This window comes from Erinaceus europaeus, chromosome 12 (assembly GCF_950295315.1).
Source record: "Erinaceus europaeus chromosome 12, mEriEur2.1, whole genome shotgun sequence".
Lineage (NCBI taxonomy): Eukaryota > Metazoa > Chordata > Mammalia > Eulipotyphla > Erinaceidae > Erinaceus > Erinaceus europaeus.
The window spans coordinates 9,939,002-9,966,861 of record NC_080173.1 but is presented as its reverse complement, the minus strand read 5'-3'; the positions used below and the strand labels follow the sequence as shown (position 1 = coordinate 9,966,861).

Sequence of the window (27,860 nt, the reverse complement as noted above, 5' to 3'; positions counted from 1 at the left end):
TCAGCGCGGGGGGTACGGGAGGCGGGGCGCGGGAGGAGCCTGCGAGGGGCGTGTCTGCGCGGCTCAGCCCCGGGAGCTGGAGATCGGGAGGGAGCCCCGCGAGGGCGCTGACATGGGCCGCCAGCCCCGCAGCCTCGCCGAGCCCATCCTGGGGGGAGCACCGCCACGCCCCGCGCAAGCTCGCGTCTCTACACTCCCAGGTGAGCTAACAGCTGGCCGCAACAGCCGCCCGTGCCCCGCACGGGCCTGCATGGGGGCTTGGCTTTTTTTTTTTTTTGGGGGGGGGGGCAGGTGCTCGTGCTTTGGTACCGAGAGGATCGAAAAAGCCAGGAGCTGAGCCCGAGGGGCGCGGTGAAAGGCTCAGAGATCCTTCTTCCCGGCTGCTTCTCCGCGCGCTCGCCCGCCCGCCCGCACCCAGGACTTGGCTGCCCGGGACCCGGCGTGGGTTTGGGTGGGCAGGGGCGGTGGCGGAGACCCAGCCGAAGCCTCCACTCCATCAAGATCCTCTTCTCAGACTGGGATCCGGGTTCGAAAGGCGCACGCCCTTACCCTGGAGTCGGGTGTGCCCCGCGGGCGCGGGCTGGAGCTCGCCGAGGGGGGCGTGTAGGCACCGAGTTCTCGGCGGGTGGGCACCGGGCTCCTGCTCCCGCGCCCGCACACATACTCGGCAGCACCCGCTGGCCAGGCCGGGGAGTCGAGAGGGAAAGAGCACCCTGGAAGGGCCGAGGAGACAGATACTCCACCCCACCCTTCCATCCCTCCCTCCCAGGCGGGCCTGCCCGCCCCCTCTGGAGCCCGGGAGGCCGGGCCGCCTGTTGGCTGGGTGGGGCCGCGCCGGAGCGGGAGCGGGAGCCGGAGCCGGAGCAGCGAAGCTGGGAGAGCTCAGGGCCGCCGCGCCCGGTGCGCCCCGGGCGAAGCGCTGCGGGTGGAGGGCGCGCGGGGAGCGGTTGGTTGATGATTGAATCGCCCGCTGGGGGCGGTTGGGCCTCGGGCCGCAGACCCTGACTCCGCCCCCAGCCGGGGACGCCGGGCTGCACCCAGAGCTCCCCGAGCGCCCTCGCCAGCCTTGCCCCGCCGGTGAGTGCCCGGGGCCGAGCCCGGAGACCTGGGCGGGAGCCGGGGCTGCAGGGCTGGGCGCTTCCCCGGGAGGACCGAGCCGGGGCCCCGGGTGTGCGCGCGCGCCGGTGTTGGGGGTAGCTGGGGGAGGGGTACTCCAGTCCCTGCTAACTCAAACCAGATTCCCAGCCTGGGTTTTTGGGAAGTTTCCTTTCTCGCCCCAGGAGAACGAAGGAGGAACTACAATGTTTTTTTTTTTTTTTTTTTCTTTTCTTGGTGTGTTGCAATCTGACTGGCGCCCGGGCCCATGGTGCCCTCTCCTTGCGATTGTATCTGAGCAATTGACTGGGGAAACGTTGGGGTGTGTGTGTGTGTGTTGGGTGGGTGGGGGGGAGTCCCTGAGAGGGGAAGCCCCTGTTCCCCCTCCCCCCGTTGGTTTGTTAGAGACCCATTCCCTCCACCGGGCCATCTGGACTGAAGGACGCTTCCCCCCCCACTGGTAAACAATGAGCCCCCCACACACACAGGAGGGCCTCCTGCAACGCAACTTCTTTGCAGAGTCTGGGCTTCTAATAACTCCCCTCCGCCTCCTCCCCCTTTCTGAAGCTGGGGTGGAGGAGGGGACCACCAGCAGGATGGACTGAATTTTAAGAGAACAAAGAACGGCACAAAGGAAGGGAATCTGAACTGTGGATTTCTCGTCCCCCCCCCAAAATGGGGAGTTTGCTGAACCAGCCAGACCTCTGGGTGCCCCCCCCACCCCCAAAACATTAGCGGGACATTGACTAGTAATGGGGAGGCTCCATCCCGGCTGGGCAGCCTAGGACCCTGTTGTGTGGCTTCCAGTTGCATTGGCGACCCTGTGTCACTTGTCCTTGTGACTGGCTTATCTGCCCGAACTTGGACTTTGCCCCTCCACTCCTAGGGGACAGCTGCCTCCTTCCCACAATATGGGACCTTGGGAGGTACTTATCCTGAGTAGTTGTCCTGGTCTCCCTGGGAATCTGGTGACCCCTTCAAGGACTGAGAGGGGCCCGGTGTGATATGGGAGCCTGTTCCCAAGAGGTGGCCATTTGGGGGTGAGTTTTAGTCCCTCTGAAATCTTGAGTTCCTAGAGCCCAGCTCCTGTGTTAAAGTGTTAAAGCTCTTACTTCCGCGCTGTGATCTTCCATTTTCTGGGTTTCTACCTTCTCTCTATTGACCCCCCCCCTTTCTCCCTGTTTTCTCTCCCCCTTCACCTCTTAGACCCTTCCTGATGTTCATCCCTTCTTACTTCTGCCCTGCTGCTGGCGTTCCCCATCCCCCAGGCCCCCCCCCCCCAGACTGATGAGGAGGGAGCCCCAGCAAAGGAGAGTGGTACTTAGAAAGGGGTGGAAGGAAGACAGCTGGCTGACCAGGGAGAAACTCTGAGCCCTTTTATGAGTGGGCGTGCTTTCTGTGGCCAGAGAGGTGGCTCAGCAGGGAGAGCTAGCTGTGCTCTGTTCTGGGTTTGATTCCCAAGTGGTGCTCTGGGGTGTGTGTGTGTGTGTCTTTTTTTTTTTTTCTTTTTTAAATATTTATTTTATTTATTCCCTTTTTGTTGCCCTTGTTGTTTTAGTTGTAGTTATTATTGTTGTTGTCGTTGTTGGATAGGACAGACAGAAATGGAGAGAGGGAGGGGAAGACAGAGAGGGGGAGAGAAAGATAGACACCTGCAGACCTGCTCCTGTGTGTGTGTGTCTTTTTAATGGGGTGCTCGCTCAGAAGAGCCTGGGACTGGCTCTGACTCCTGTGTGTCCCAGTCAGCCCCCTTGGAGTGCTTAATTGATTTCTGTGACTAGGACAGGCTGTGCCCCAGGCGTGGCAGGCTAGGCCATTGCTCCTGAGCGGTTCCTTTCTCAAGCCCCCCCAACCCCGCCTCTGGTTTAGATTTCAGGGAGTGGAAGGGTCAGAGGCCAGAGCTTCCTGGATTACTGGTGGGCAGGGTCTCCTGCAAACCTCTTCTGGCTGGACACTTACTTCCATAGGTTCCCAGGAGCTTGTCCTTGTGGGAAGAGGGAGGAGTCTGTCCCTTGGAGGAACAGGATCTGACTTGATGCCAGAGATAAGCTTTGGGGGGTGGAGGGAGGGACCAGGCTTGCGCAATTTTGCCCTGGAAGCTGAGAACTGACCTCTGTGCTGAGAAAAGGAGCCCAACATGGGGGCTGGCTAGCCAGGATCCTCCCCAGCAGGCTCCAGCTGATGTTTTTGGGGGGCTGCCCCAGGGAGGATGGGCCCACACCCACCTGCCCCCTTTAGACCGGGAGCTGGAGGGTGGGGTGGGGACTGTGTATGACTGGCCCAGCACTGTTTGCAGTGTGTTGTGAAAAGTTTTGTTCCAAGTGTCCTACCTTCCCACTCTGCCCTTGGAGCTCCAGCTGAAAGTATTGACTCTCACAGGGCCTTGGGCTGCCTTCCAATTAACGCACTTCAGAACCTCCCTGGGCACTGCCAGCTTGAGGCCAGGGCTCCAGGCCAGGCAGTGCTGGCTCCAGAGCCCTCTTGTGCCAGGCCAGAGGGACCGGTGGATTCCACTCAGCCTTCCAGGGCACGCGGGGGGGGGGGGGGCTTGCTTTTAGGAGGGCAGTTTGGCAGATGCTGATGAAGGCTTGTGCTTCTTAGCTGGCCTGTACCCCTGGCATTCCCTTCACCCTAAGGACTGAGGGCTGCACATGTCTGGAATGACCCCCAGGCCATCATCTGGCCTGGCCCGTTGTGGTAGCACATGGGGTCAGCCTCCGGTCTCCCCAGAAGGGTCCTCTGGGTTCTCCTTAGGCTTGTGTCCAAACTGAGCTTGGTCTGTGGGCCCCAGCTTTAGTTCCCCCATGTGACTGTGAAGCCAAGTTCTGTGTCCCAGCTGCTGCCCATCTCTTCTTCCTCTGCACCCTCCTCAGCTGGAACTTTCTCTGCTCCTCAGACTCTTACACTTGATCTTAATGACTCCAAAAGAAACTGATGGTTTTCGCACTGCCCGGTAGGCTTATGGCTTGATGAAGTAGTAGGAGCAGGGCTGGGAGAGTGCCCAACAGGTTAGAGCACAGGACTCACATGCCAGAGGCCCCAGGTTCAAACCCCACTAGCACCGTGATTCAGAGCTGAATAATGCTCTGATTGCTCTTGTAAAACGTAAAGAAACAAATGGATCGAGCCCCTGGCTCCCCCCCTGCAGGGGAGTCGCTTCACAAGCAGGTCTGCAGGTGTCTATCTTTCTCTCCCCCTCTCTGTCTTCCCCTCCTTGTTTCTCTCTGTCCTATCCAACAACAACGACAACATCAATAATAATAATGACTACAACAATAAAACAACAAAAGGGAATAAATAAATTTTTAATTTATTTTTTATTTAAGAAAGGATAAATTCACAAAACCATAGGGTAGGAGGGGTACAATTCCACACAGTTCCCACCACCCAGTCTCCATATCCCATCCCCCTCCCCTGATAGCTTTCCCATTCTCTATCCCTCTGGGAGCATGGACCCATAAATAAATATTTTTTAAAAAAGAAGAAATAAATGGGCTGGAGCGGCTGAGAGGGCCTCTGAAAAGCCCTGTCTTGAGGGTGTCAGAAGGCTTGTTGGATATCCCTAGCAACAGTCTGCTTGGACCAGGCTATGTTATACTGGGGACTGATCATGTCAAAGTGTGGGGAGAGTGTGTGTGTGTGTGTGTGTGTGTGTGTGTGTGTGTGTGTGTGTTCCTCAAAGCCCACACTGAACTGAAATTAGAGCATAAGTATGTGTGAACTAAGTCTCTCCAGCATCACTGAAGGCAAAGGAGGAGGAAGGACATCATATGGGACCAGAAATCCACGTTCAGAGATGCCTAGCCCCCCACCCCCACCCCCACACACTTTTCGTCCTCAACCCCCTCGGGGGTGGGAATTACAAGCAGAGGGCCCAGTCCACACCTGGACTTGAGAAGCCCAGAGGCCTTTTGGAGGTCAGCAGTGCACCTTCTTTGAATATAGGTGACCAGGAAGCACTGAGGATGTGGAATTCTGGAAAGCTAAGGGTCACCTGCTGAGAAAGAATATGTAAGAGTGCTCTACCCTAAACTTGGTTGTTTTCATCCTCACAAGTCAGTGGAGAAACTATGGCACAGCAACTCACCCAAAGTAGCCAAGCCCGCTGGTATCCACGGGAAAGGCTCCAGGGCCATGCTTCACCCCCCATATTGCGTGCTCCAGCTGGGCCCAGGGGGTGGATTTACAGGCCTGCTCCAGAGTGACTCCAGATGTCCCTCAGCTCCCCAGGGAGACCCCAAGTGTCTTCATGCTCCCCACTCCTCAGCTGAGTGAGCAGAATTGAAACCCGGTCAGGCCCAGCTGATCTGATTTCCAACCCAGCCTCTTCTTTCTGGTGCCCTTGCAGGGGAGATCGGAGGAAAACCTGCCCAGTTTGGTGGGCCATGCCACCTCCCTCACCCCAGGCACCCTGTCCCACCTGCACCCCCACTCTTGCCAGAAACGGGTGGCTTGTGCCACTGGCTGGGTATGGGGGAATCACAAGTCTCGGAAGAGCCCTATAAATAAGCAATGTCAGAGTCAGGCAGTGGTGCACCTGGTTAAGCACTCACATTGTAGTGTGTAAGGTCTCAGGTTCAAGCCCCCAGCCCCCACCTGCAGGGGGAAAGCTTCACAAGTGATGAAGCAGGACTGTCTCTTTCCCTCACTACCTCCTCCTTCCCTCTCAATTTCTCTCTGCCTCTATCCAGTAATAATAAATAAATATATTTTAAAAATTAAAAAAAAAAAGAACCTTAAACAAAGTGACTGAATGCCTGGGGGAGTCAGTGGCCCATCTTTGTCCTTGCCTTCTTGTCCTTGTCACTCTCAGGTCTGGACTTACTCCTTTCTCTTCCTTCTAAGCCCCTGCCTCTCCCTGGCCCCTACTGAAGCTTATGGGACAGGAGTGGATCTATCAGTAGAAGAGGAAGTGGAGTGACTGTTTTCCCTGGAGTGATGGGAAGTGGATGCCTGGAATAGAGTGTAAGCTGAAATCCTGTGCATTCTCTGGGTGCTGACATCTATAACTTTCATTAATAATGTCAGGTCTGGTGTATGTGTTGTCATTGTGTGTCGTCCCCCTCCCCCCCATATGCTGACTGTCTCTGTACTCCTCAGGGAGTGGGCAAGCCCATGGTCTCGATCTGGGCTCTCCACAGCTGTGACCAGGTGAACGTTTAACTCTCAACTTCTTTTTCTTTCTTTTTTTTAATATTTATTTTATTTATGTATTCCCTTTTGTTGCCCTTGTTGTTTTATTGTCATAGTTATTATTGTTGTTGATGTCGTCGTCATTGGATAGGACAGAGAGAAATGGAGAGAGGAGGGGAAGACAGAGATGGGGAGAGAAAGACAGACACCTGCAGACCTGCTTTAACGCCTGTGAAGCGACTCCCCTGGGATCCTTCAGCCAGTCCTTACACTTTAACTTCTTACTTTCTTATCAGCAAGATGAGGATGGTGATAACATCCACAGGATTGCTGAGAAGAATGCTGGAGAGAATCTTCTAGGCCTGTGTATTTTTGTTGTTGTTTTAAGGCTGTTTAAGTAAAAGAAAGCTTCTGAGTTGGTTAGGGAAAAGTTATGCCTGGGGAGGGGGGAATACAGAAGACTCCAGGTTGAGCTCTAATACCATGGACAGCACCAGGGTGGCAAATCCATGGATGGTGAGGTGCTTTGGTGTCTCTCTCCTCTGTCTGCTTCTTTAAAGTAACATCCTTTTTTTTTTTTTTTTTTTCTAAATGGGCATTGGGGGGAATCTGTTGAGTAGTATCACACATGCACAAGTTCCTTGGGCTCATTTCAGCAGCATCACAGACAACGTCTAACTTGGTTAGATACTGGCATCCCCACCCAGTGTCCCACCAGGACCCCCGGTCCAGGGAGGCCATGTCTATTTGAGATGCGTGGTTGAGGGTTAAGAGATGGCTTTCCAGAGTGGGTTTCTTGGCACACGATCTGCATGGCTGTTAGAACTCACATTAGGACCTATGATTGTACAGCTTTACATATATATATATATTTTGCCTCCAGGGTTATTGCTGGGGCTCAGTGCCTGTACCATGAATCCACTGTTCCTGGAGGCCATTGCCTCCCCCTTTTGTTGCCCTTGTTGTTGTAGCCTTGTTGTGGCTATTATTGTCATTGCCGATGTCGTTCATTGTTGGATAAGACAGAGAGAAATGGAGAGAGGAGGGGAAGACAGACAGAGGGAGAGAAAGACATAGACACCTGCAGACCTGCTTCACCGCCTGTGAAGGGACTCCCCTGCAGGTGGGGAGCCGGGGGCTTGAACTGGGAAGTGCCACATGTGCTTAACCCGCTGCACCACTGCCCCGACTCCCAGCTTTACATATTTTATTTATTTATTAATGAGAAAGATAGGAGGAGAGAGAGAAAGAACCAGACATCACTCTGGCACATATGCTGCCGGGGATTGAACTCAGGACCTCATGCCTAAGAGTCCAGTGCTTTATCATCCATTGTGCCACCTCCCGGATCACCTTTCTTTCAATATTTTATTTTTGAGAGAGAGAGAGAGAGGCACATGGAGAGAAACACTCAGCTCTGGTTTATGGTGGTGCCAGGGATTGAACCTGGGATTTAGGAGCCTCAGGCATGAATCTGTTTGTATAACCATTATGCTATCTCCCCCGCCCCATTCAGCTGTTTTTCATTGCAAGTCATGGGGTGAGCAAAGCCAGAGTTCTCCTCTACATTCCCCCACTTAGACAAGTATTAGAGTGCTTTTACTCAGTCTTGCTGAGTCAGTGGCATCGTTTTTCTGTAGGTTGTACAGAAATCATAGATTCTTTTTTGTAAAGTTTTTTTAATATTATTTATTCCCTTTTGTTGCCCTTGTTGTTTTATTGTTGTAGTTATGATTGATGTCGTCGTTGTTGGATAGGACAGAGAGAAATGGAGAGAGGAGGGGAAGACAGAGGGGGAAAGAAAGACAGACACCTGCAGACCTGCTTCACCGCCTGTGAAGTGACTCCCCTGCAGATGGGGAGTCCAGGTTCGAACCCGGATCCTTCCGCCAGTCCTTGCGCTTTGCGACACCTGCGCTTAACCCGCTGTGCTACCGTCGGACTCCCCCAGAAATCATAGATTCTTTCAGGCGGTTAAGAATGTCTGTATGGATCCAGTGGTGAGTGTCAGGACTGATGGACATTCGCCTAGAGCTGCATTGGCAGTAAGTGGGCATGCAATGCCAGTGGCGTGAGAGACCCGTGTTGGCCAGGAGCCACGTTTTAAACACTGAGAACAGCTGGAACTATTTTGCATGTGTTGTATTTAACTTGGTATATCCATAAGGTTGTTACTTTGCCAAATAATCACAAATGAAAATTAAGATGTTTTGTTGTTCTTCTACACAAGGTCTTCAAAATCCATTGTGCATTTTATACCTTAAGCACATCTCTATCTGGATGCTAAATTTCATAAATACTCTAATCAGAACTTGAATTTCCTGAAATGTAGTTTTTAAGAAGTAGATTCAAGGGCAAAAGGTAGATGGCATAATGGTTATGCAAAGAGACTCCTGCCTGAAGCTCCAAAGTCCCAGGTTCAATCCCCCACACTACCATAAGCCAGGGCTGAGCAGTGCTCTGGTAAAAAAAAAAGAAAGAAAGGAGATTCAAGTGTTCTTTCTTCTCTCTCATTGTCCCAAATGTTCTTAAGTTTTCTAATACCTGAATCAAGCACCAATTGCCACATTGAAGATCGTTTAATTAAAATTCAAATTCAGGGAGTCGGGCGGTAGCGCAGCGGGTTAAGCGCAGGTGGCACAAAGTGCAAGGACCGGCTTAAGGATCCTGGTTCGAGCCCCCAGCTCCCCACCTGCAGGGGAGTCGCTTCACAAGCGGTGAAGCAGGTCTGCAGGTGTCTGTCTTTCTCTCCCCCTCTCTGTCTTCCCCTCCTCTCTCCATTTCTCTCTGTCCTATCCAACAATGACGAAATCAGTAATAATAATAACTACAACAATAAAACAAGAGCAACAAAAGGGAATAAATAAATATTTTTTAAAAATCAATTTCAGCCCCTAGTGGCTGCTGTATTGGGTGAGAGATTTAGACTATCACGCAGAACAGAGCACTTTCCTGTCCGTTCTGCTCTCCATGTTAAGTGGATAGTTGTAGCAAATATAACAAGGAGGACAACTAGTGGAAGTGAGATCGTTATTTGTTACAGACAAAGGGCTTGTCTATTTGCAGAGCCCAAAAGATTCAGTTGCATCTTCTATTAGTGTGTAGAATAACTACAAGCTTAGTTGGGTGACATAAATATAAAGATATTTAAGATACTTCAAGTTCCCCATATACCAGGTATGAGCAGGTCTGTAAAAAGGAAGCGTGAATCACATCCTTTCATAATAACAAAGTCTTAAATAACTGGGGGTAAACATGGCAAGGAATGTGTGAAGCTTGTAGGAAGAATAACCACCAAATTTAACGGAGACGGTCTAAAAGATTGGAATACGTGGATAGGGTGAAGTCAGTTCTTTTCCTAGAGTAATTTAGTGTTTCCTTTCGATTCTCGTGTATTCCCAGCAGGATTTTTTTTGGAACTTGAAATATTTTAAAAGTCCATCTGGAAGACTAGCTATCTTAGAAAAAGCCAGGCGGCGTATTTTAGAAGAGTTAAAATAGGGATATGACCCTACTAGATACTCAAAATATCTTTTACAGCATGACAGAGACCTGGTCTAGGGATAAACAGAGACCAGTGAAAGGAAGTCTGGGAATAGCCCCGTGGGTGGTGTTGCTGTGTAAGTGACATCTGATGAAGGAAGCATTTGATGCTTTTCACTTAAAAATATAAGGAATCAATAGCTAACATTCTTTTATTTGTTTGTGTTTTGCCTCCGGGGTTATCGCTGGGGCTCAGTGCCTGCATTATGAATCCACTGCTCCTGGAGACCATTTTCTCCATCTTGTTGTTGTTGTTGGATAGGATTGAGAGAGGAAGGAAAGACAGATACTTGCAGACCTGCTTCACTGCCTGTGAAGTGACCCCTTACCACCTGGGTCCTTGCTCTTCACGCTATAGGTGTGCTAAAATTAACCCAGTGCGCTCTTCCACCCCCTCTTCCCTATTTTAAATGACCCACACACTTTTATTAGCCATAGGCATCTCTAATGTGATGTATCTCCTTCTAATCTGTTGTTAAAATTCTGAGGCTCTTGCTAGCCGGGCTGGCTTCACGGGCGGGTAACAGAGACGCGGAGACAACGGCTGGGCAGGGAAGCTGTATTTCTTTATTCACGAACAACGATTCATAAACTAAGACAAACTAATCACCAAACAGGACTCTGCTGTCTCTTTGCGGCGGCGCAAGCACTCTCTCTTACTCTGTCCCTCTCCAACTCCAGAACTCTCCAACTCTGGCGGGGTTCCTAGGGGCGGGGCCAAGCGGGCCAGTGAAACTAACTAGACTGATCCAATTCTCTTGGCGGGGGGAGAACTACCCAATGTAAAGCATACAACACTAATCATTTTTTTTTCTGAGTTGTTTTAATTACTACATTAGTTTTAGAAAAGGGAATATTTTTGTAAGCTTGGGAAGTAGGGAAAATCCTTGCTTCCTGCTAGCTAGAAATCATTTTTTTTTAAATCTTTACGTATTTATTAGATAGAGACAGTCAGAAATTGAGAGGGAAAAGGGATAGATAGATAGGAAGAGAGGCAGAGAGACACCTGCAGCACTGCTTCACTACTTGCAAAGCTTTCTCCCTGCAGGTGGGGACCAGAGGCCCAAACCCGGGTCCCTGTACATTGCAACATGTGAGCTCAACCAGGTGCGCCACCACCCAGCCCCCTAAATTCCAGTTTTTACCATGTAAAGATTAAGGATCATTCTGTGTTGGGACAAGTTGGTGGTGCCACACCCAGTGGAGTGCACACGTTAACATATACAAGGCTCAAGCCTACCGTCCCCACCTGCAGGGGGGAATCTTCACGAATGGTGCAGTAGCGCTGCAAGTCTCTCTCTCCCTCTCCACTCTCTCCACCCACCCACCCACACACACCTCAATTTCTGTCTTTATCAAAAACAAAACAATCACTCTATGATAAAGAATCTACCAAATTAACCACATTGTAACAGGTTATGTGATTAAATTTGCAGAACTATTTCAAAAAATCGTGGTGAGAAATGTGAATTGCTGGACCAGGAAATAGGACACAGGACTCAAGAGCCAGAGATGAGTTGTGCTCTGGTAAAAAAAAAAATAAATAGATAGCCTTAACATGTGAAAAATGTTATACAAATCCTTTGGAAAAGATTAATTGGCCTCCCTAAGAGAAAAAAATAGGTGAAAGGCCTCAGTCAACAACTCGCAAGATACAGAATCCGTAAAAACAATCTGTGTTTTCAGTGCTCACCCCCTTGGTAGTCAAATGCAAATGACACATCTGTGAGGGTGGTGGCAGTTACTGAGTTTTCAGCCAGTTAAAGAAAATACAGGGTGGAGGGTAGATCGCATAGTGGTTATGCAAACAGACTCAAGCCTGCAGTTCCAGAGTCCCAGGTTCAATCCCCGTGCCACCATAAGTCAGAGCTGAACAGTGCTCTGGGAAAGAAAGACAGAGAAATAGGGGGAGAAAGCATTGGACTCTGAAGCATGAGGTCCTGAGTTCAATTCCCAGCAGCACGTGTATCAGAGTGATATAGCTGGTTCTTTCTCTCCTCCTATCTTTCTCATGAATAAGTAAATAAAGTCTGGGGCCGGGTGATGGCACACCTGGTTGAGCACACGTTACAGTGCAGAAGGACCCTGGTTCAAGCCCCACACCCCACCTGCAGGAGGAAAGCTTTGCGAGAGGTGAAGCAGGGCTGCAGGTGTCTGCCTCTCTCCCTCTGTTTCCCCTTCCCTCTTGATTTCTGGCTGCCTCTATCCAATAAATAAAGATAATACAAAAAAATTAAAATAAATAAATGAAGTCTTAAAAGAAAATACAGTGACAGGGTCAGGTGATGGCGCACCTGGTTAAGCGCACACATTACAGTGCACAAGGACCCAGGTTCAAGCCCCCGGTCCCCACCCGCAGGGGGAAAGCTTATGAGTGGTGAAGCAGGGCTACAGTGTCTCTCTGTCTCTCTCCCTTTCTATCTCCCTTCCCCTCTCAATTTCTCTCTGTCACTATCCAGTATATAAATAAAAAGAAAAAAAATTAATTAATTAATAAATAGAAATTAAAAGAAAAAAACAATCACTACCAATGACTACTTACTTATCTTGATTTTAAAATTTTTTTCCTAGGGGTTTAATGGCTTACAGTATAGCCTTTAACACATAAGCACACAGCCTCTCATCTCCCCATGACTGGTGCAATGACTGTTGTTAAGACACCATCATCCCATCTTGGTGAGACCAAAACCTGGCAGAACTTTCTGGAACAATAAGAAACTAAAGTCACAGAACTCAAGTATGGGAACATATTTCCAGCAGTAGCCAAGGACTTGCCCAGATTTCACTGGAAGGGTATGTGTTTCCACATTCTAATGAAACTGAGACAAACCTGGATTTCATCAGTGGCTTGCTGGATGTGAAGTTTAGGATAGTAGAATTCCACCACAACGAATGTGGACTCATTCGTTCACCTTCTCACCCAGGTGGGAGCCATGGTTGACCCTCCCCCCTCCTCCTCCAAGGAGAAGTACTGCTTGTATAAAACGGGGCCAGACGGTGGTGCACCTGGTTAAGCACACACACTACAGTGTACAAGGATGTGGGTTCAAGCCCCTGGTGCCCACCTGCAGGGGGAGAGCTTCACGAGTGGTGAAGCAGGGCTGTAGGTGTCTCTCTCTCTCTCGTTTCCTCTATCTTCCCCTCCCTTCTCAATTGCATTCTGTCTCTATCCAATAATAAATAAAAATAGGTAAAATAGGGAAATACATAAATGAGTACTAACATGTATCGTGCAAGTCCCATGTACAGTTTATTTGTAATAGTTACATTTTGAAGATTGACTTCAAGAGTGTCCCATATACAGTGCCAGGGGCCAAACTTGAATGTAAGCCCTGTGCTCTACCAGTAAGTCACCTCCCTGGCCTGACCACAATAGCTGCATTTAAAAAAGTGCAAAGTGGGGGCCGGGTGGTGGTGTACCTGGTTGAGCGCACGTGTTATAATGCGCAGGGTCCCAGGTTCAAGCCCCCAGTCCCCAACTGCAGGGGGAAAGCTCTGAGTGTGGTGAAGCAGGGCTGCAGATGACTCTCTTCTCCGTCTTGCAATGTCTGGCTCTTTATCCAATAAATAAATAAAAATACAAAAAAATTTGGGGGAGTCGGGTGGTAGCACAGCGGGTTAAGCGCACATGGCACAAAGCACAAGGACCGGCGTAAGGATTCTAGTTCCAGCCCCAGGCACCCCACCTGCAGGGGAGTCGCTTCACAGGCAGTAAAGCAGGTCTTCAAGTGTCTATCTTTCTCTCCCCCTCTCTGTCTTCCTCTTCTCTCACCATTTCTCTCTGTCCTATCTAACAACGGCCATATCAATAACAACAACAATAATAACTACAACAACAATGAAAAACAAAGAGTAACAAAAGAGAAAATAAGTATTAAAAAAATTAAGTGAAAACAGGATAGGTGGGATGAAATCGCATTTTCCTGAAGCCGGTCTTTTCAAAACCTTCACATGATGGCTATAGAAATAGTACTGAGTGGCTTTCTGTTTCTTGGATGCTGCCTTTGGGGTCCCAGTGTTCACCTCCTGGCACAAGTTACCCTGGACTCTCTCCACGTACCAAAAGCTCTATTGTCTCAGAAGGCCGGTGCTGTCATTCTGAGCAGCAAAGGTGTAAATAATTGAATGGCCGCAGAGAGGTAGTGGAAAGTGGGAGCTGTGTTTTCCTCCCTGTGTGGAGCACAGATAAGAGGCCTGTGGAATGTGTTTCCGGCTCCTTGCAGGCAGCTGTGGGACACGTGTAGTAGTGAAACTCGGGCCTTGTTCACTTTCCTTTCCTTCCAGGAAGAGGCTTCTTTCAAAGCAGGATGTCTGTCTCCAGGAAATGGAATCTGCCTGGGCGTGTGGAGGTCATGGAGGCGCCCATGGGCCAAGGAGCCTGGGCTGGGCTGGTGGGTGGGGAGGACAGAGCAAGTGCGGGGGACGGGACACCCAGGCAGGTGGTTTGGACAGAGGGACTGGGACAGGGTTCTGCTCTTCTCAAGAGGTGCAGGACGGAGGAGGGACAAGGAAGGGTCTTGTGCTCAGCCCACTCCTCCTAGATAGGCCAGCGCCTGTGGCCCCTACTGCAGGGGCGGGGCTGTCACCTCTCACCTCCCCAGGGAGTTGGAACACTGGGAACTTCCACAGAGCCTGAAGATGAGACCCTAGGCAGGGGCGGTCCATCTGAGCCCACTTAGGGAGCAGGAATCTCATGGCTGAGTCCATCAAGTGAGTCTTGGCTCCAAGGGGCTTAGGGAAACAGCCTTCCCAATCCAGCCTCAGAAAAAGACTTTGCAGGGAGTCGGGCGGTAGCGCAGTGGGTTAAGCACAGGTGGCGCAAAGCACAAGGACCGCCATAAAGATCCCGGTTCGAGCCCCCGGCTCCCCACCTGCAGGGGCGTCTCCTCACAAGCGGTGAATCAGGTTTGCAGGTGTCTTATCTTTCCCTCCCACTCTCTGTCTTCCCTCCTCTCTCCATTTCTCTCTGTCCTATCCAACAACGACGATATCAACAAAATAACTACAACAACAATAGAAAAAAAAAAAAGACAAGAGCAACAAAAGGGAAAATAAATAATTTTTAAAAAAATTTAAAAACAGCAGTGCTCTGCTAAAAAAAAAAAAGGGGGGGGGGGAGACAGACCTGAATGGCTTGATCCCAGGTCCTTTTGTACTATAATATGTGCACTCAACCACTACCCGGCCCTAAACCTCTTTCTCTTTTTTTTTTTTTTTTTTTTTGCCTGGGGCTCAGTGCTTAAACTTACAAATCCACTTCTCCTGGTGGGCATTTTCCCCCCATTGCTGTTGTTGTTGGATAGGACAGAGAGAAATGGAGAGAGGAGGGGAAGACAGAGGGGGAGAGAGAGACAGACACCTGCAGACCTGCTTCACCGCCTATGAAGCGACTCCCCTGCAGGTGGGGCGCCCGGGGCTCAAACCGGGATCCTAACAGTTGGTGCCACATGCACTTAACCCGCTGCACTACCGCCCAACCTCCCCCTTCTCATTTTCTTTGCCCCCTTGCAAGTTTTTTTTTTTTTTTTTTTTAACCAGAGCACTGCTCAGCTCTGGCTTATGGTGGTACAGGGGATTGAATCTGGGACTTTGGAGCCTCAGGCATGAGAGTCTCTTTACATAACCATTATGCTATCTACCCCTGCCCACCTTGCGAGTTTTGTCAGAAGAGCTGAGCTGGGGCTGTGGGAAGAGCAGGACTTTTTTCACCTGCCCAGGATATCTGGGTAAGGCTCCCCCACACAGGAGGAGGAGGCTGGTGTCTCAGTGTCGGTGGAAGGTGGCCAATCTCCGGCAGGGGTGGGGTGACTGGTATCTCCTGCTTGGTAGAGGTTCAGGCCTCAGGAAGCAGCTGTTGGCAGGGAGGGAGTGGGTTGTCCTAATCTTGGTTCCCCTGGACACCAGGTCATTCCAGGTGCTCCATTTCCCCTCCGCCCCCACAATTTAAGATAAAAGGGCCCACTAAGCAACTCTAGTGGAGGCTTGGGGGGGGGGAGGCGGGCGCTGTGCTGTCAGAAGTTTCTAGTTGAAGGTGGCTGTCCTCTAGTCTCCACATGGTGCTTTGAGCTCTGAAAACTGTTATAGATGGGGTGGGGCCAGGGGAGATGGCATATGGTGATGCGGACTCTCATGCCTGAGGCTCCAAAGTCCCAGGTTCAATCCCTTGTACCCCCATAAGCCAGAGCTGAGCAGTGCTTTGGTGTCTCTCTCTCTGTGTGTGTGTGTGTGTGTGTGTGTGTGTGTGTGCATTTCTCTCTCAAACACACACACACACAACTATTATAGATGGTCTTGAGTAAGTTTGCAATCAGTTGGGAGGTGCTGCATGATGAAGATAGAATGTACACATTACCTAGCACAAGGACCCAGGTTCAGGCCCCCAGTCCCCACCTAAAGGGGGCGGTGGAACATCACAAGAGGTAAAGCAGTGATGCGGTGTCTCTCTGTCCTCTCTCTGTCGCCTCCCCCTTCCCTCTCAGTTTCTGTCTCTATCGGAAGAAGTAAAATAATAACTAAGTAATAACTAAACAATAATTAAGTAGCCTGTTTTTCTCTGAGACCAGGGTAACTCCTTCAGGGCACCTCGTGATACTCTGGCCACTTTTATTTGCAAACACTTGTTTGTGTAGCGTCGTGATCATTCAGGGTTAACAAATAGCGTTCTGCCTTTGTTTTCTTTCCACAGGAGGCTCTTTACGTGGTTTTTCCTGCAGGGGGGGGGAACTTCCTCTCTCTTCATGCCTCCATGATAATCCCTTGAGCTTGCAAAGTGAGTGACGCTCAGTTTCCCTCACCGTTTCCTCATTGTTGGGTGTTGTGTTGCTTCTAGTCTTGGGCCGTTACGAGTGAGACCTCATTGAGTAGCTGCATGCGTGACTTTTGCTTGTTTCAGAGTTCTAAAGGGTAGATTTGCCTGTGTGGAGGTGGCTGATCCGTGTTCTAAAGCCATTACCTGAAGGGCTGTGTGTGGTGGTGTGCCTGGCTGAGGACACGTTACGACGTGCAAGGACCCAGGTCCTGGTTCCCACCTGTAGTGGGAAAGCTTCACATGCTGAGCAACAGTACTGTAGGTCTCTTCCCCCCCCCTCTCTTTTTCTCCCCTCCCCCCCATCTCTCTCTCTCTTTGTATGGTTTCTTTTTTTTTTTTTTACCAGAGCACTGATCAGTTCTGGCTTATGATGGTGCAGGAGATTAAATCTGGGCGTTTGGAACCTCAGGCAGGAGAGTCTCTTTGCATAACCATTATGCCATCTTCTCCCCTCTCTCTCTCCCTCCCTCCCTCCTTCTCTAGGTTCCTTCCTCCCTCTCTCTTTCCCTCTTCCCTATTGATTTCTGTCTTTCTAACCAGTAAGTAAATAAAATCATTACCTGAATTTGGATCACAGTTTTTAAGACCACCTGAGGGGGAAGTCAGGTGGCATCTCTTTCCTGCTTCCTGGTGGTGAGGAGGCCCTCCCCTTCCCTCTCCGTCCTAGCTCTTCACCCAGGCAAGGTGGTGGTGACAGTCACACATGGTCCAGTGTGGAGCCTAGCAGACTGCCGTCAGTGTTACAGGGTGAAGACCTTTAGATTAGGAGGGAGGCCTGGACTACAGCCACGCCGCTCACTCACCAGCCCTGTGACCTTTGGGAAGGACTTCTCCCCTGGCCCCAGTGTCCTAATCCAAGTCACTAGGCTGGATAATCTCCAGGGAGCTCTCCATTTTGGGATTCTGCAGTTTTTAGAAAGTGTCTGAGGCTCAGTGGGCATGGTTGGGTGCTGTTGATGGGCGTTCCCCGATGTGTTTGATTGACTGGTTTGGACGTTAAGGTCTGAACTCTGGGCCTCATAGGTGTGAAAGACGCTTGCCACTTAGTGACATCCTGGGCCTCTGTCCCCAGCTGTATTTTAGAAGAAAGCCCTGCGGCATGGGAAGGGGACACCAGAACTCTTGGCAGTGCCCAGGATTATCTCTTAAGACTCATTGCCTGCACAATGAACCCACCATTCCTGGTGACCTGCTTGCTTCTCCCTCCCTCCCTTCCTCCCTCCCTCCTTCCCTTCCTTCCTTTCACTCCTTCTCTCCTAATTAAATAGGGCAAAGAGAAATTAAGTGGGGAGGGATAAAGAGAGACGCCTGCAGCACTACTTCACCACTCATGAAGCTTCCTCTGCAGGTGGAGATCAGGGGCTTGAACCCAGATCCTTGTATATGGAAATATGTGGGCTCAGCTGGGTGTGTTAACTGCCTGGCTGGACTGCCTGCCTCCCTCCTTCCTTTTTCTCTTTCCTTCATTCTTTCTATCTTCCTTTTTAAAAAAAAAAAAAAATTTATTTATTCCCTTTTGTTGCCCTTGTTTTATTGTTGTAGTTATTATTGTTATTGATGTCATTGTTGTTGGATAGGACAGAGAGAAATGGAGAGAGGAGGTGAAGACAGAGAGGGGGAGAGAAAGGCAGACACCTGCAGACCTGCTTCACCGCCTGTGAGGTGCAAGTGGGGAGCCGGAGGCTTGAACCCCGGGATCCTTAAGCCGGTCCTTGCACTTTGCGCCAGGTGCGCTTAACCCGCTGCGCTACTGCCCGACTCCCCTTCCTTTCTCTTTTCTCTCCCTCGTTCTTTCTCTCTTTCCCATCTCCAGGGCGACCCCCCTGCAGGTCTTTGCACTTCGCGCCACATGCGCTTAAGCCGCTGTGCCACGGTCCAAATCCCAGGCTCAGATCATTTTAAGACAGTGCTTCTGAGTCACCTGGCGCCACACACCGTCAAGTGCGAAGGCCCGTGGCAGTGCCTGTGGAGAGATGAGGAATCTTAAAGTCAGCTCACGTCACAGCCGTGGCCCTAGAGATGTTCCCAGACCCTGCAGCCATGTGCATCGGAAGTGGCCGGGGCCGCCCCATCTTATTGTTGGAAGCCAGGCCTTCTGCTTTTACTGGGCCTTTTTGCCTGTAGATAAGATGGGTGGATGATCCAGAAAGTTCTGGCGACAAAAGCCAGAGCTAACCCCTCACGGAGGGGTGTGGTCGTGTCAGGGGCAGGTTTCTTGCACAACCTTGCCCGGTGTGTTATTGCAGCTGACAGGCTGTGTGGCACAATGCCTCCCCCAGGTTGGCACACCTTGGCACCCTGGGAGAAAGGGCCTTGAGATTCCTCAGGTGACATCCACCCCTGGGGGGCCAGAGGAGGAGTGGTCGTCAAGACACCTGGAGACTGATTTAGCAGGGGCCAGGCGGTGGCACGCTGGGTTAAGGGTACATGGTACTAAGCACAAGGGCCTGTGCAAGCACACAGGTTTGAGTCCCCGTCCCCCACCAGCAGGGAGGACACTTCACAAGCAGCGAAGCAGGTCTGCAGGTGTCTTTGTCTCTCCTTGTCTATTTTCCCTCCTTTCTCAATTTCTCTCTGCCTTATCCAATAAAATGAGGACAGTGGCAGCCAGGACCAGTGCCCACTGAGCCTCAGTGATAACCCTGGAGGCAAAAAAGAAACTTCCATTTAGCCGCCCCCCCCCTTTTTTTCCATTCCCCATCATACCAGCCACTCTTGGGGGTCTCGACTGCCCACACCTGCCCCACCTGTGTCCACCTCCTCACCCACACGCCCATGTCCTGCCTCTCATTCTCTGTGCCCTGGAACCCACAGGAGCCTCCTGGGTGAATTCCTGCCCCACCCTCACCCCCGTGCTACAGCCATGGGGCCCTCCTACAGATCAGGTGACCTAGTGCCAAGGAACACTGTTGCTTCCTTGTACGTCCAGGGCGTCACGCAGACTCCTGCAAGAAAGGCTTGGTGTGACCCGGCTCCTGGCCGCTGAGTCTCATGCTGCCCTTCAAATGCCATCACCTACCCCTGCCATAGGGCCTTTGGTTGTGGCCTTCTCTCTTCTACAAAATTCTTGCTGAACCTGGTCCTGTCACTCTACTCTCAGTTCACAGAAATCCTCCTTGGGGAAGGGAGGAGCTTCCCCAACCTCTGTAACCCCTCCAGCCCCCACTGGTGGGCATCGCCCAGGTCCCTCTGCCTGCAGAGGCCTGTGGGACAGAGTTCTCTTAGCTTGTTCACAGCCAGCATACTCACTGGGAAGGCAGGGGCTTGGCCACCCTTTTCTTTGCTCTGCTGGATCCCCCCCCCCCCCCCGGGGCCTGAGAGAGTAGGAAAATTGGTGGGTGTGTCAGCAAATGGAAGGAATGAATGAATGTTGGAGCCCATGGAAGCTGGAGTCAGCTTGTATCCAGAGTCCCCTTATGCCTGGCTGTGTTGTCAGGGCTGGTGGGGGTGGGTGGAGGGCAGCTGCCCCATGTAACAGGCATTGAGAGCTTGTGTTCTGGTGAGCCCCCCAGGGGCAATTGCAAAGGTGGGTACCTCAGGACCAGTCTGCCAGTCAGTCCAGCCTGGCCCTCTGTCTGTCTAAGAGTGCCGGTCTGGCTGACTTGGGTGACCAAGGTTCTCTGTCTCTCTGTCATCACAGAGACCGAGCTGAGCCGTAAGTGTGGTTGGTGCGATGTCACCAGGGGCTTGGCCTCCTGGTTCCTCCCTTAGAGGACTGTTCTGTGGTCAGTGGGGCCCTGGGGCAGAGGGAACTGCTTCCCCCAGAGGCTGAGAGGACTAGGGAGAGCTGTGACTTACTGCTTCACTTTGCCTCCACCAAGAGAGTAGGATGTGGCTTCCGGGGTGCGGTGGTGGTGATGGTGGTGGTAGTGGTGGTGTCCATACTGGGGCATGCTATGGGGAGAGGCCGCCCTGTAACTGGGCAGCCTGTTTCAGCCACTTCCCTAGAGCTGAGTCACCCCACTTATTAGCACACTCCCTCCCAAGGCCTTGGCTCCGCCCGGCACTGTTCCCTTCCGGTGGCACTCAGACCTGCCCAGCTGCCCCCAGGACCGACCATGCCACCTGCTTGTACGTCAAGCCCCATTGACTGTCCCATAGCTGTCTCCAAACTGCTCTCGGTTAGCAGTTAAGGGCCTGGGAGTCAGGCAGTAGTGCAGTGTGTAAAGCGCAGGTGGTGCAAAGCACAAGGCTCCTGGATCGAGCCCCCGGCTCCCCACCTGCAGGGGAGTCCCTTCACAGGTGGTGAAGCAGGCCTGCAGGTGTCCTTCTTTCTCTCCCCACTCTGTCTTCCCCATCTCTCTCCATTTCTCTCTGTCCTATCTAACAATGACGACATCAATAACAATAACTACAAAAATAAAACAACAAGGGCAACAAAAAGGAATAAATAAATAAATAAGTAAACATTGTTTTTTTTAAGTTTTTAAAAAGTTAAGGGCAGGGGGCTGGGTGGTAGCGCAGCGGTGTAAGTGCACATGGTGTGTAGTGCAAGGACCAGCTTAAGGATCCCTGTTCGAGCCCCTGGCTCCCCACCTGCAGGGGAGTCACTTCACAGGTGGTGAAGCAGGTCTGCAGGTGTCTGTCTTTCTATCCTCCTCTCTGTCTTCCCCTCCTCTCTCCACTTCTCACTGTTCTATCCAACAACGGCAGCAGTGACGACAATAATGGGAAAAATGGCCTCCGGCAGCAGTAGGTTCAAGCCCCTGGAGGCCAGAAAAATAAGTTGAAGGCAACTTGGCCGGGGACACGCTCAGCACAGTGTAAGCATACTTGAGGATCCTAGTTCTGTTCCCCATGCTGCACATACTGGAGTGGAGCTCTTGAGCTCTCTGTGAAACTAATGTGAAATGACATAAATCTTAAGCTGCGGCAGCAACTTGGAGTCACGTGATGCCACTCAGGAGCCATGAAACCAGGGACTTGGGGCTGGGAGGTGGCGCCCCTGGTTGAGCGCACATGTTACTGTGTGCAAGGACCCTGGTTCGAGCCGCCGGGTCCCTACCTGCAGGGGGACAGCTTTGCAAGTAATGAAGCAGGGCCTCAGGTGTCTCTCTCCCTATCTCTCCACTCCTCAATTTCTGGCTGTTTCTGTCCAATAAAGATAATTTTTTTTTTTAAATTAAAAGAAAAAAAAAGAAACCAAGGACTTAACTTAGTGAGAGTGCTCTCACCCGCCCTCCAGCAGTCCTGTCAAGTCTGAGGTCCAGCTCCAGGACCCTAGAGGCCTGGATCTTACTCCCCACAGGACCTTTGAGTCTGGCACGTCCTCTTGCTAGGCAGTCACATTGGTAGTTGATCCATCCAGGCTCCAGTTCTTTTATATATATATATATATATATAAATAATTTTTTTAATATTTATTTTCCCTTCTGTTGCCCTTGTTGTTTTATTATTGTAGTTATTATTGATGTCGTCGTCATTGGATAGGACAGAGAGAAATGGAGAGAGGAGGGGAAGACAGAGAAGGGGGAGAGAAAGAGAGACACCTGCAGACCTGCTTCACCACACCAGAAGGCAGTGGCTAAGCTTGTCATGTGTTTGGGGTCATCCGTGCCAGAGCCCAGGAGTCCGGGGCTGGCTGGGGATGTGTGCAGGGCTGTGACAGTGCCTTATGTGTGGTGGGAGATACCTCCCCACTATCATCTCCCTCTAGGTTTCTCCGCCCCCCCCCCCCCATGGCTGTACTCAAAAGGGTGCATTAGGGGGTCAGGCAGTAGCTCAGTGGGGGTTAAGTGCACATGGCAAGAAGCACAAGGACTGGCTTAAGGTTCCAGCCCCCCCCCCCCCGCCCCCGGCTCCCCACCTGCAGGGGGAGTCGCTTCAAAGGCGATTGTTTTTGCCACCAGAGTTATCACTGCACTACAAATCCACTGCTCTTGGCCGCCATGGTTTTTCCATTGTTGTTGTTGGATAGGACAGAGAGAAATCAAGAGAGGAAGGGAAGACAAGAGAGGGAGAAAGAAAAACAAACACCTGCAGACCTGCTTCACTGCTTAAAAAGCTTCCCTTTGGAGGTGGGGAGCCGGAGGCTCGAACCAGGATCCTTGCTCCGGTCATTGTGCCTTATACTATGTTCACTTAACCTGGTGCATAGCCGCCCAGCCCCCCAAACTTGTTTTTTCCAGCTGTCTTTGATTGGTATCCCCCAGTCTTCCATCCTTCTGCCATTTTGAGATCCAGGACTAGAGCTTGAAGTGGGTTTGAGAGCAATTTAAAGATATGGGTCCTGGGAGTCGGGCAGTAGCGCAATGGGTTAAGCGCACGTGGCACAAAGCACAAGGACCGGCTTAAGGATCCCGGTTCGAACCCCGGCTCCCCACCTGCAGGGGAGTCGCTTCACAGGCGGTGAAGCAGGTCTGCAGGTGTCTCTCTTTCTCTCCCCCTCTCTGTCTTCTCCTCCTCTCTCCATTTCTCTCTGTCCTATCCAACAACGACATCAAAAACAACAATAAAACAAGGGCAACAAAAGGGAAAATAAATAAATAAATAAATTATTTTTTTAAAAGCACCGGACAGGGGGCCGGGTGGTGGCACATCTAGTCGGAGCGCTCGTGTTACAATGTGCAGGGACCCAGGTTCCAGCCTCCGGTCTCCACCTGCAGGGGCAAAGCTTTGTGAGCGGTGAAGCGGGGCTGCGGGTGTCTCTTCGACTGTCTTCCTTTCTCCATCTTCCCTCTCGATATCTGACTGCCTCTGTACAATAAATAAATATAGTTGAAAGAAAGAAAGAAGTAGAGAAAGAAAAAAAAGAAGAAAGCACCACAGGTGGCAGATGGACCAGACACACACTCACACACTCATACACACACACACTCACACACTCATACACACACACACTCACACACACTCACACACACACTCTCACACACACACATACACACTCACACACACACACACTCACACACACTCACACACACTCACACACACTCACACACTCATACACACACACTCACACACACACATACACACTCACACACACACTCACACACACTCACACACACTCACACACACACACACACTCACACTCACACACACACTCACACACACACTCACACACGATCACACAGGGTCGAGAGGCCTCTTGGGGCTCTTTCAGGGCTATGTTGGACTATAGCCGAGGATAAAGGAGGAGACCCATGGGGGCTTAATTTATTGGTTGAGCTTTGCATGGTACCGTGGGTTGGCACAATGCGGTAGTTAGAGCTTTGGACTTTAAAGCAAGAGATTCCAAGTTTGAGCCCCAGCACACATGTGCCAGAGTGGTACTGTGGTTCTCCTTTCTCCATCCATATCTCTCTCTCTCTCATATTAATAAATAAATCTTAGGCAGGGGTGGGGTTGTGGCGGTGGCACACCTAGTTGAGCACACATGTTACAGTGCACAAGGACCTGCAGGAGAAAAGCTTTGCAAGTGGTGAAGCAGTGCTACGGGTGTCTCTCTGTCTCCCCCTTCCTCTTGATTTCTGGCTGTCTCTATCCAATAAATAATTTTTAAAACATTAAAAAATAAATCTTGTTTTTGAATTTAAAATTTCTAAATAAAAAAAAAGAAAGAAAATTGCTGCTAGCATCTGGTTTCTGGTGGTCCAGCACCAACCCTTGCCCGCCCACCCTGGGCTTGGCTGAGTTCTGCACCCCCCCGTCTCCCCAGCCTGCTGAGCACGGGGCACATCCAGGTCTGGTGTGGTTCTGGCGCTGAACTTTAACTTCATCCTGGCCTGGAGCCTCCAGGGTTTGCACCTCGGAGTTCCCAGGCAACCTGGTTCTTAATGATCCCTTCGGTTGGTCCTCACTTCTGATGAGTCACCTCTGTGAGTCTGAGATGTCGAGGACTAGTCACTTTTTTTCTTTTTCTTTTGTAATATTTATTCCATTTTGTTGCCCTTGTTGTTTTATTGTTGTTGTTATTGATGTCATTGTTGGATAGGACAGAGAGAAATGGAGAGAGGAGGGGAAGACAGAGAGGGGGAGAGGAAGACAGACACCTGCAGACCTGCTTCACCACCTGTGAAGTGACTCCCCTGCAGGTGGGGGACTACGTCGTTTTTTTAAGGCCTCTCCCCCCACCTCTAACCCTTCAAGAAATGGGCACAGAACTTCCCAGTTGTGATCTCTTTGAGAATCCCAGAGTGGATCCCCTGTGGCCAGGAGCCTGAGGCCCCAAGGTGACAGTGCGGGCAGGATCGGATCCTCTTTTGTGGGTACACTAAGGGACTACTAGAAGGCTGGGAAGCTGGTTCTATGGGTCCCAGCAGCCCCACCCCAAATCTGATTTAGAAAGTGAGCTGGGCCGCCCACAGATGCCAGGCACAGCCGCCTCTTTCTGGCCTGTCTCAGCCTCTCCCTCCCCAGGGGACCATGACTCAACTTGAGGTGTCCACTTACTTGTAGGGGATTGAGGTGAGACAGCAGGAAGGACTGACAACCTATCTCTGCTAGACTGCTGTGGGGACTACTAGGAACCTCATCCCTTCCCCCCCCCCCCCCAGGGTTATCGCTGGGACTCAGTGCTGGCACTACAAATCCATTCATTGCTCCTGGAGGCCATTAATTCCATTTTTATTGGATAGTATAGAGAGAAATTGAGAGGAGGAAGGGGAAATAGAGAGGAAGATGGGGCCGGGCAGCGGTGCCCCAGGTTAAGCGTACACAGTGTACCAAGCTCAAGATTCTGCACAGAGACCCCGGTTCAAGCTCCAGGTTCCCCACCTGCCGGGGGGTCGCTTCACAAACGGTGAAGCAGGTCTGCAGGTGTCTTATCTTTTTCTCCCCCTTTTTATCTTCCCCTCCTCTCTGTGTCCTATCCAATAAAAATTGGGGTTGGGGGGAGGCTGATAGGAGCCGTGGATTCCTGGTGCAAGTACCAAGCCCCAGCAATAGCCCTAGAGGCCAAAAAAAAGGAGAGAAAGGGGGTCGGGCGGTGGCGCAGTGGGTTAAGCGCACGTGGCGCAAAGCGCAGGGACCAGCGTAAGGATCCCTGTTCGAGCCCCCGGATCCCCACCTGCAGGGGAGTCGCTTCACAGGCGGTGAAGCAGGTCTGCAGGTGTCTATCTTTCTCTCCCCCTCTCTCTCTGTCTTCCCCTCCTCTCTCCATTTCTCTGTCCTATCCAACAACGAATAGCGTCAACAAGGGCAATCATAATAACCACAACGAGGCTACAACAACAAGGGCAACAAAAGGGGGAAAAAGTGGCCTCCAGGAGCAGTGGATTCATGGTGCAGGCACCAAGCCCAGCAATAACCCTGGAGGGAAAAAAAAAAAGGAGAGAAAGTGTTTGTGCCTATTTGAGCTTTAACCAGATGTGTGAAAAGCATTCCCCCTAGTGCTTTTTTTTTCCAGGGATGAAGATGCAGGGGCGTGGCAAGCTGGGGCTAAATTAACAACTCCAGGGCATGTGGGCCTTTGCGTGGTGCAGCCAGCCGACTAACCCTCTGTCTCTGCCGTTGTGTTCTCCTTCCAGCCCTGTGAGCCCCTGCTCAGCCTCTGCTTGAGCTGTCGGACTGTGGACCAGCCCGGACCCCTGCACTGCCTGCTGCCTGGGGAGGGCCCTCGCCACCCCCCGCGCCCGCCTGCACGATGCCCATCCTCAAGCAGCTGGTGTCCAGCTCCGTGCACTCCAAGCGCCGGTCCCGCGTGGACCTTACGGCGGAGATGATCAGCGCCCCGCTGGGCGACTTCCGCCACACCATGCACGTAGGCCGTGGAGGGGACGCCTTTGGGGACACCTCCTTCCTCAACAGCAAGGCCGGCGAGCTGGACGGTGAGTCCCTAGACGAGCAGCCCTCCTCCTCCTCCTTCTCCAAGCGCAGCCTCCTCTCCCGTAAGTTCCGAGGCAGCAAGCGGTCACAGTCAGTGACCCGGGGGGAGCAGGAGCAGAGGGACATGTTGGGGTCCCTGCGGGACTCGGCCCTCTTCGTCAAGAACGCCATGTCCCTGCCCCAGCTCAACGAGAAGGAGGCCTCGGAGAAGGGGTCTGGCAAGCTGCCCAAGAGCCTGTCATCCAGCCCTGTCAAGAAGGCCACAGCTGGGGAAGGCACTGAGGAGGAGGACAGGGCTGGCATAGGGGCCACCACTCGGCGGAATGGGGCGGCCAGCCCCCGCTCCCCTGACCCCCTCATGGACGAGCAGGCCTTCGGGGACCTGACCGACCTGCCCGTGGTGCCCAAGGCCGGCCACGGGCTGAAGCACGCCGAGTCCATCCTGTCCTTCCACATTGACCTGGGCCCATCCATGCTAGGCGACGTCCTTAGCATCATGGACAAGGAGGAGTGGGACCCTGAGGAGGATGGAGGTTACCATGACGATGACGAGGAGGACACAGCCACAGCAGGCAGCCTGGCCTGGGCACCCCCGGCTGCCCCAGTGGTCTCTCCATTGGCCAGGCAAGAAAGCAAGGTGGGCCCGGACTCGCCCCCACTGCCCTCCCGGGCCCTGCAGGATGAGGGGTGGGTGGCCGCAGCCCCCAGCCCCGGCTCAGCCCGCAGTGTGGGCAGTCACACCACTCGGGACAGCAGCTCCCTGTCCAGCTGCACGTCGGGCATCCTGGAGGAACGCAGCCCTGCCTTCCGGGGCCCCGACAGGGCCCGGGCCACTCTGCTCAGGCAGCCGGACAAGGAGTTCTCCTTCATGGACGAGGAGGAGGAGGATGAGATCCGGGTGTGAGGCAGTTGGGAGGGGGCCCAGCACGAGAGCAAATAACAGTGATGCTCTTGGCTCCATCTCTACCCTGCCAACACCTCCCACCACCTGTGCAGGTGACAGCCCCTAGGGGGTGCTGTGAGCCGGGGGTGGGGATGGGGAGGCTTGGAGGACTTGGGGGCATTGGCAGGGGTACTGAACTGGGTGCCTGACTTGGCTGCAAGTCCCTCGCTCCCTCCCCTGCTCTGTAGGACGGGGGCCTGTGTTCTTGTAGCAGGACCCAGTTTCTCCCACCCCCCACCACAACCCCCATCCTCCACACCAGCCCCAGATGGAGGCCAGATGTCAGCCTGAGTTCCCACTTTGTGTCCCAATGGCAGGTCAGCCCAGGGGTGGCCTCGGGCCAGGGCTGAGGACACTAAGCTCAGCTTTTGTCTTAACGGCGTTTCTACTTCGAGGTGGCTGCTGGGGTGGACGCATGTGGCAAGAGGAAGGGGGGGGTGCCATACCTTTCAAGACACACACACACGCCCCACTCCCCTTCCTTGGCTTCTGGGGTGGACGTATGTGGCAAGAGGAAGGGGGGGGTGCCATACCTTCCGACACACACATGCCCCACACACGACCCACTCCCTTCCA

At 52.1% G+C, this 27,860-nt stretch overlaps 1 protein-coding gene across 2 annotated transcripts; it reads left to right on the top strand.

The window, feature by feature from the left end:
• Positions 1 to 39: 39 nt before the first annotated feature.
• On the top strand, positions 40 to 27,754 carry CDC42EP4 (CDC42 effector protein 4). 2 transcript variants are annotated; one of them, XM_060202678.1, is made up of 2 exons: positions 40 to 200; positions 26,044 to 27,754. In XM_060202678.1, the coding sequence occupies exon 2, from the start codon at positions 26,160 to 26,162 to the stop codon at positions 27,243 to 27,245; it is 1,086 nt and encodes a 361-aa protein (XP_060058661.1). In that variant the 5' UTR covers positions 40 to 200; positions 26,044 to 26,159; the 3' UTR covers positions 27,246 to 27,754. The 2 variants fall into 2 exon arrangements, with proteins under 2 accessions (XP_060058661.1, XP_007524619.1); XM_007524557.3 differs by lacking the exon at positions 40 to 200 and adding an exon at positions 841 to 1,077.
• The last annotated feature ends 106 nt before the right edge of the window (positions 27,755 to 27,860 follow it).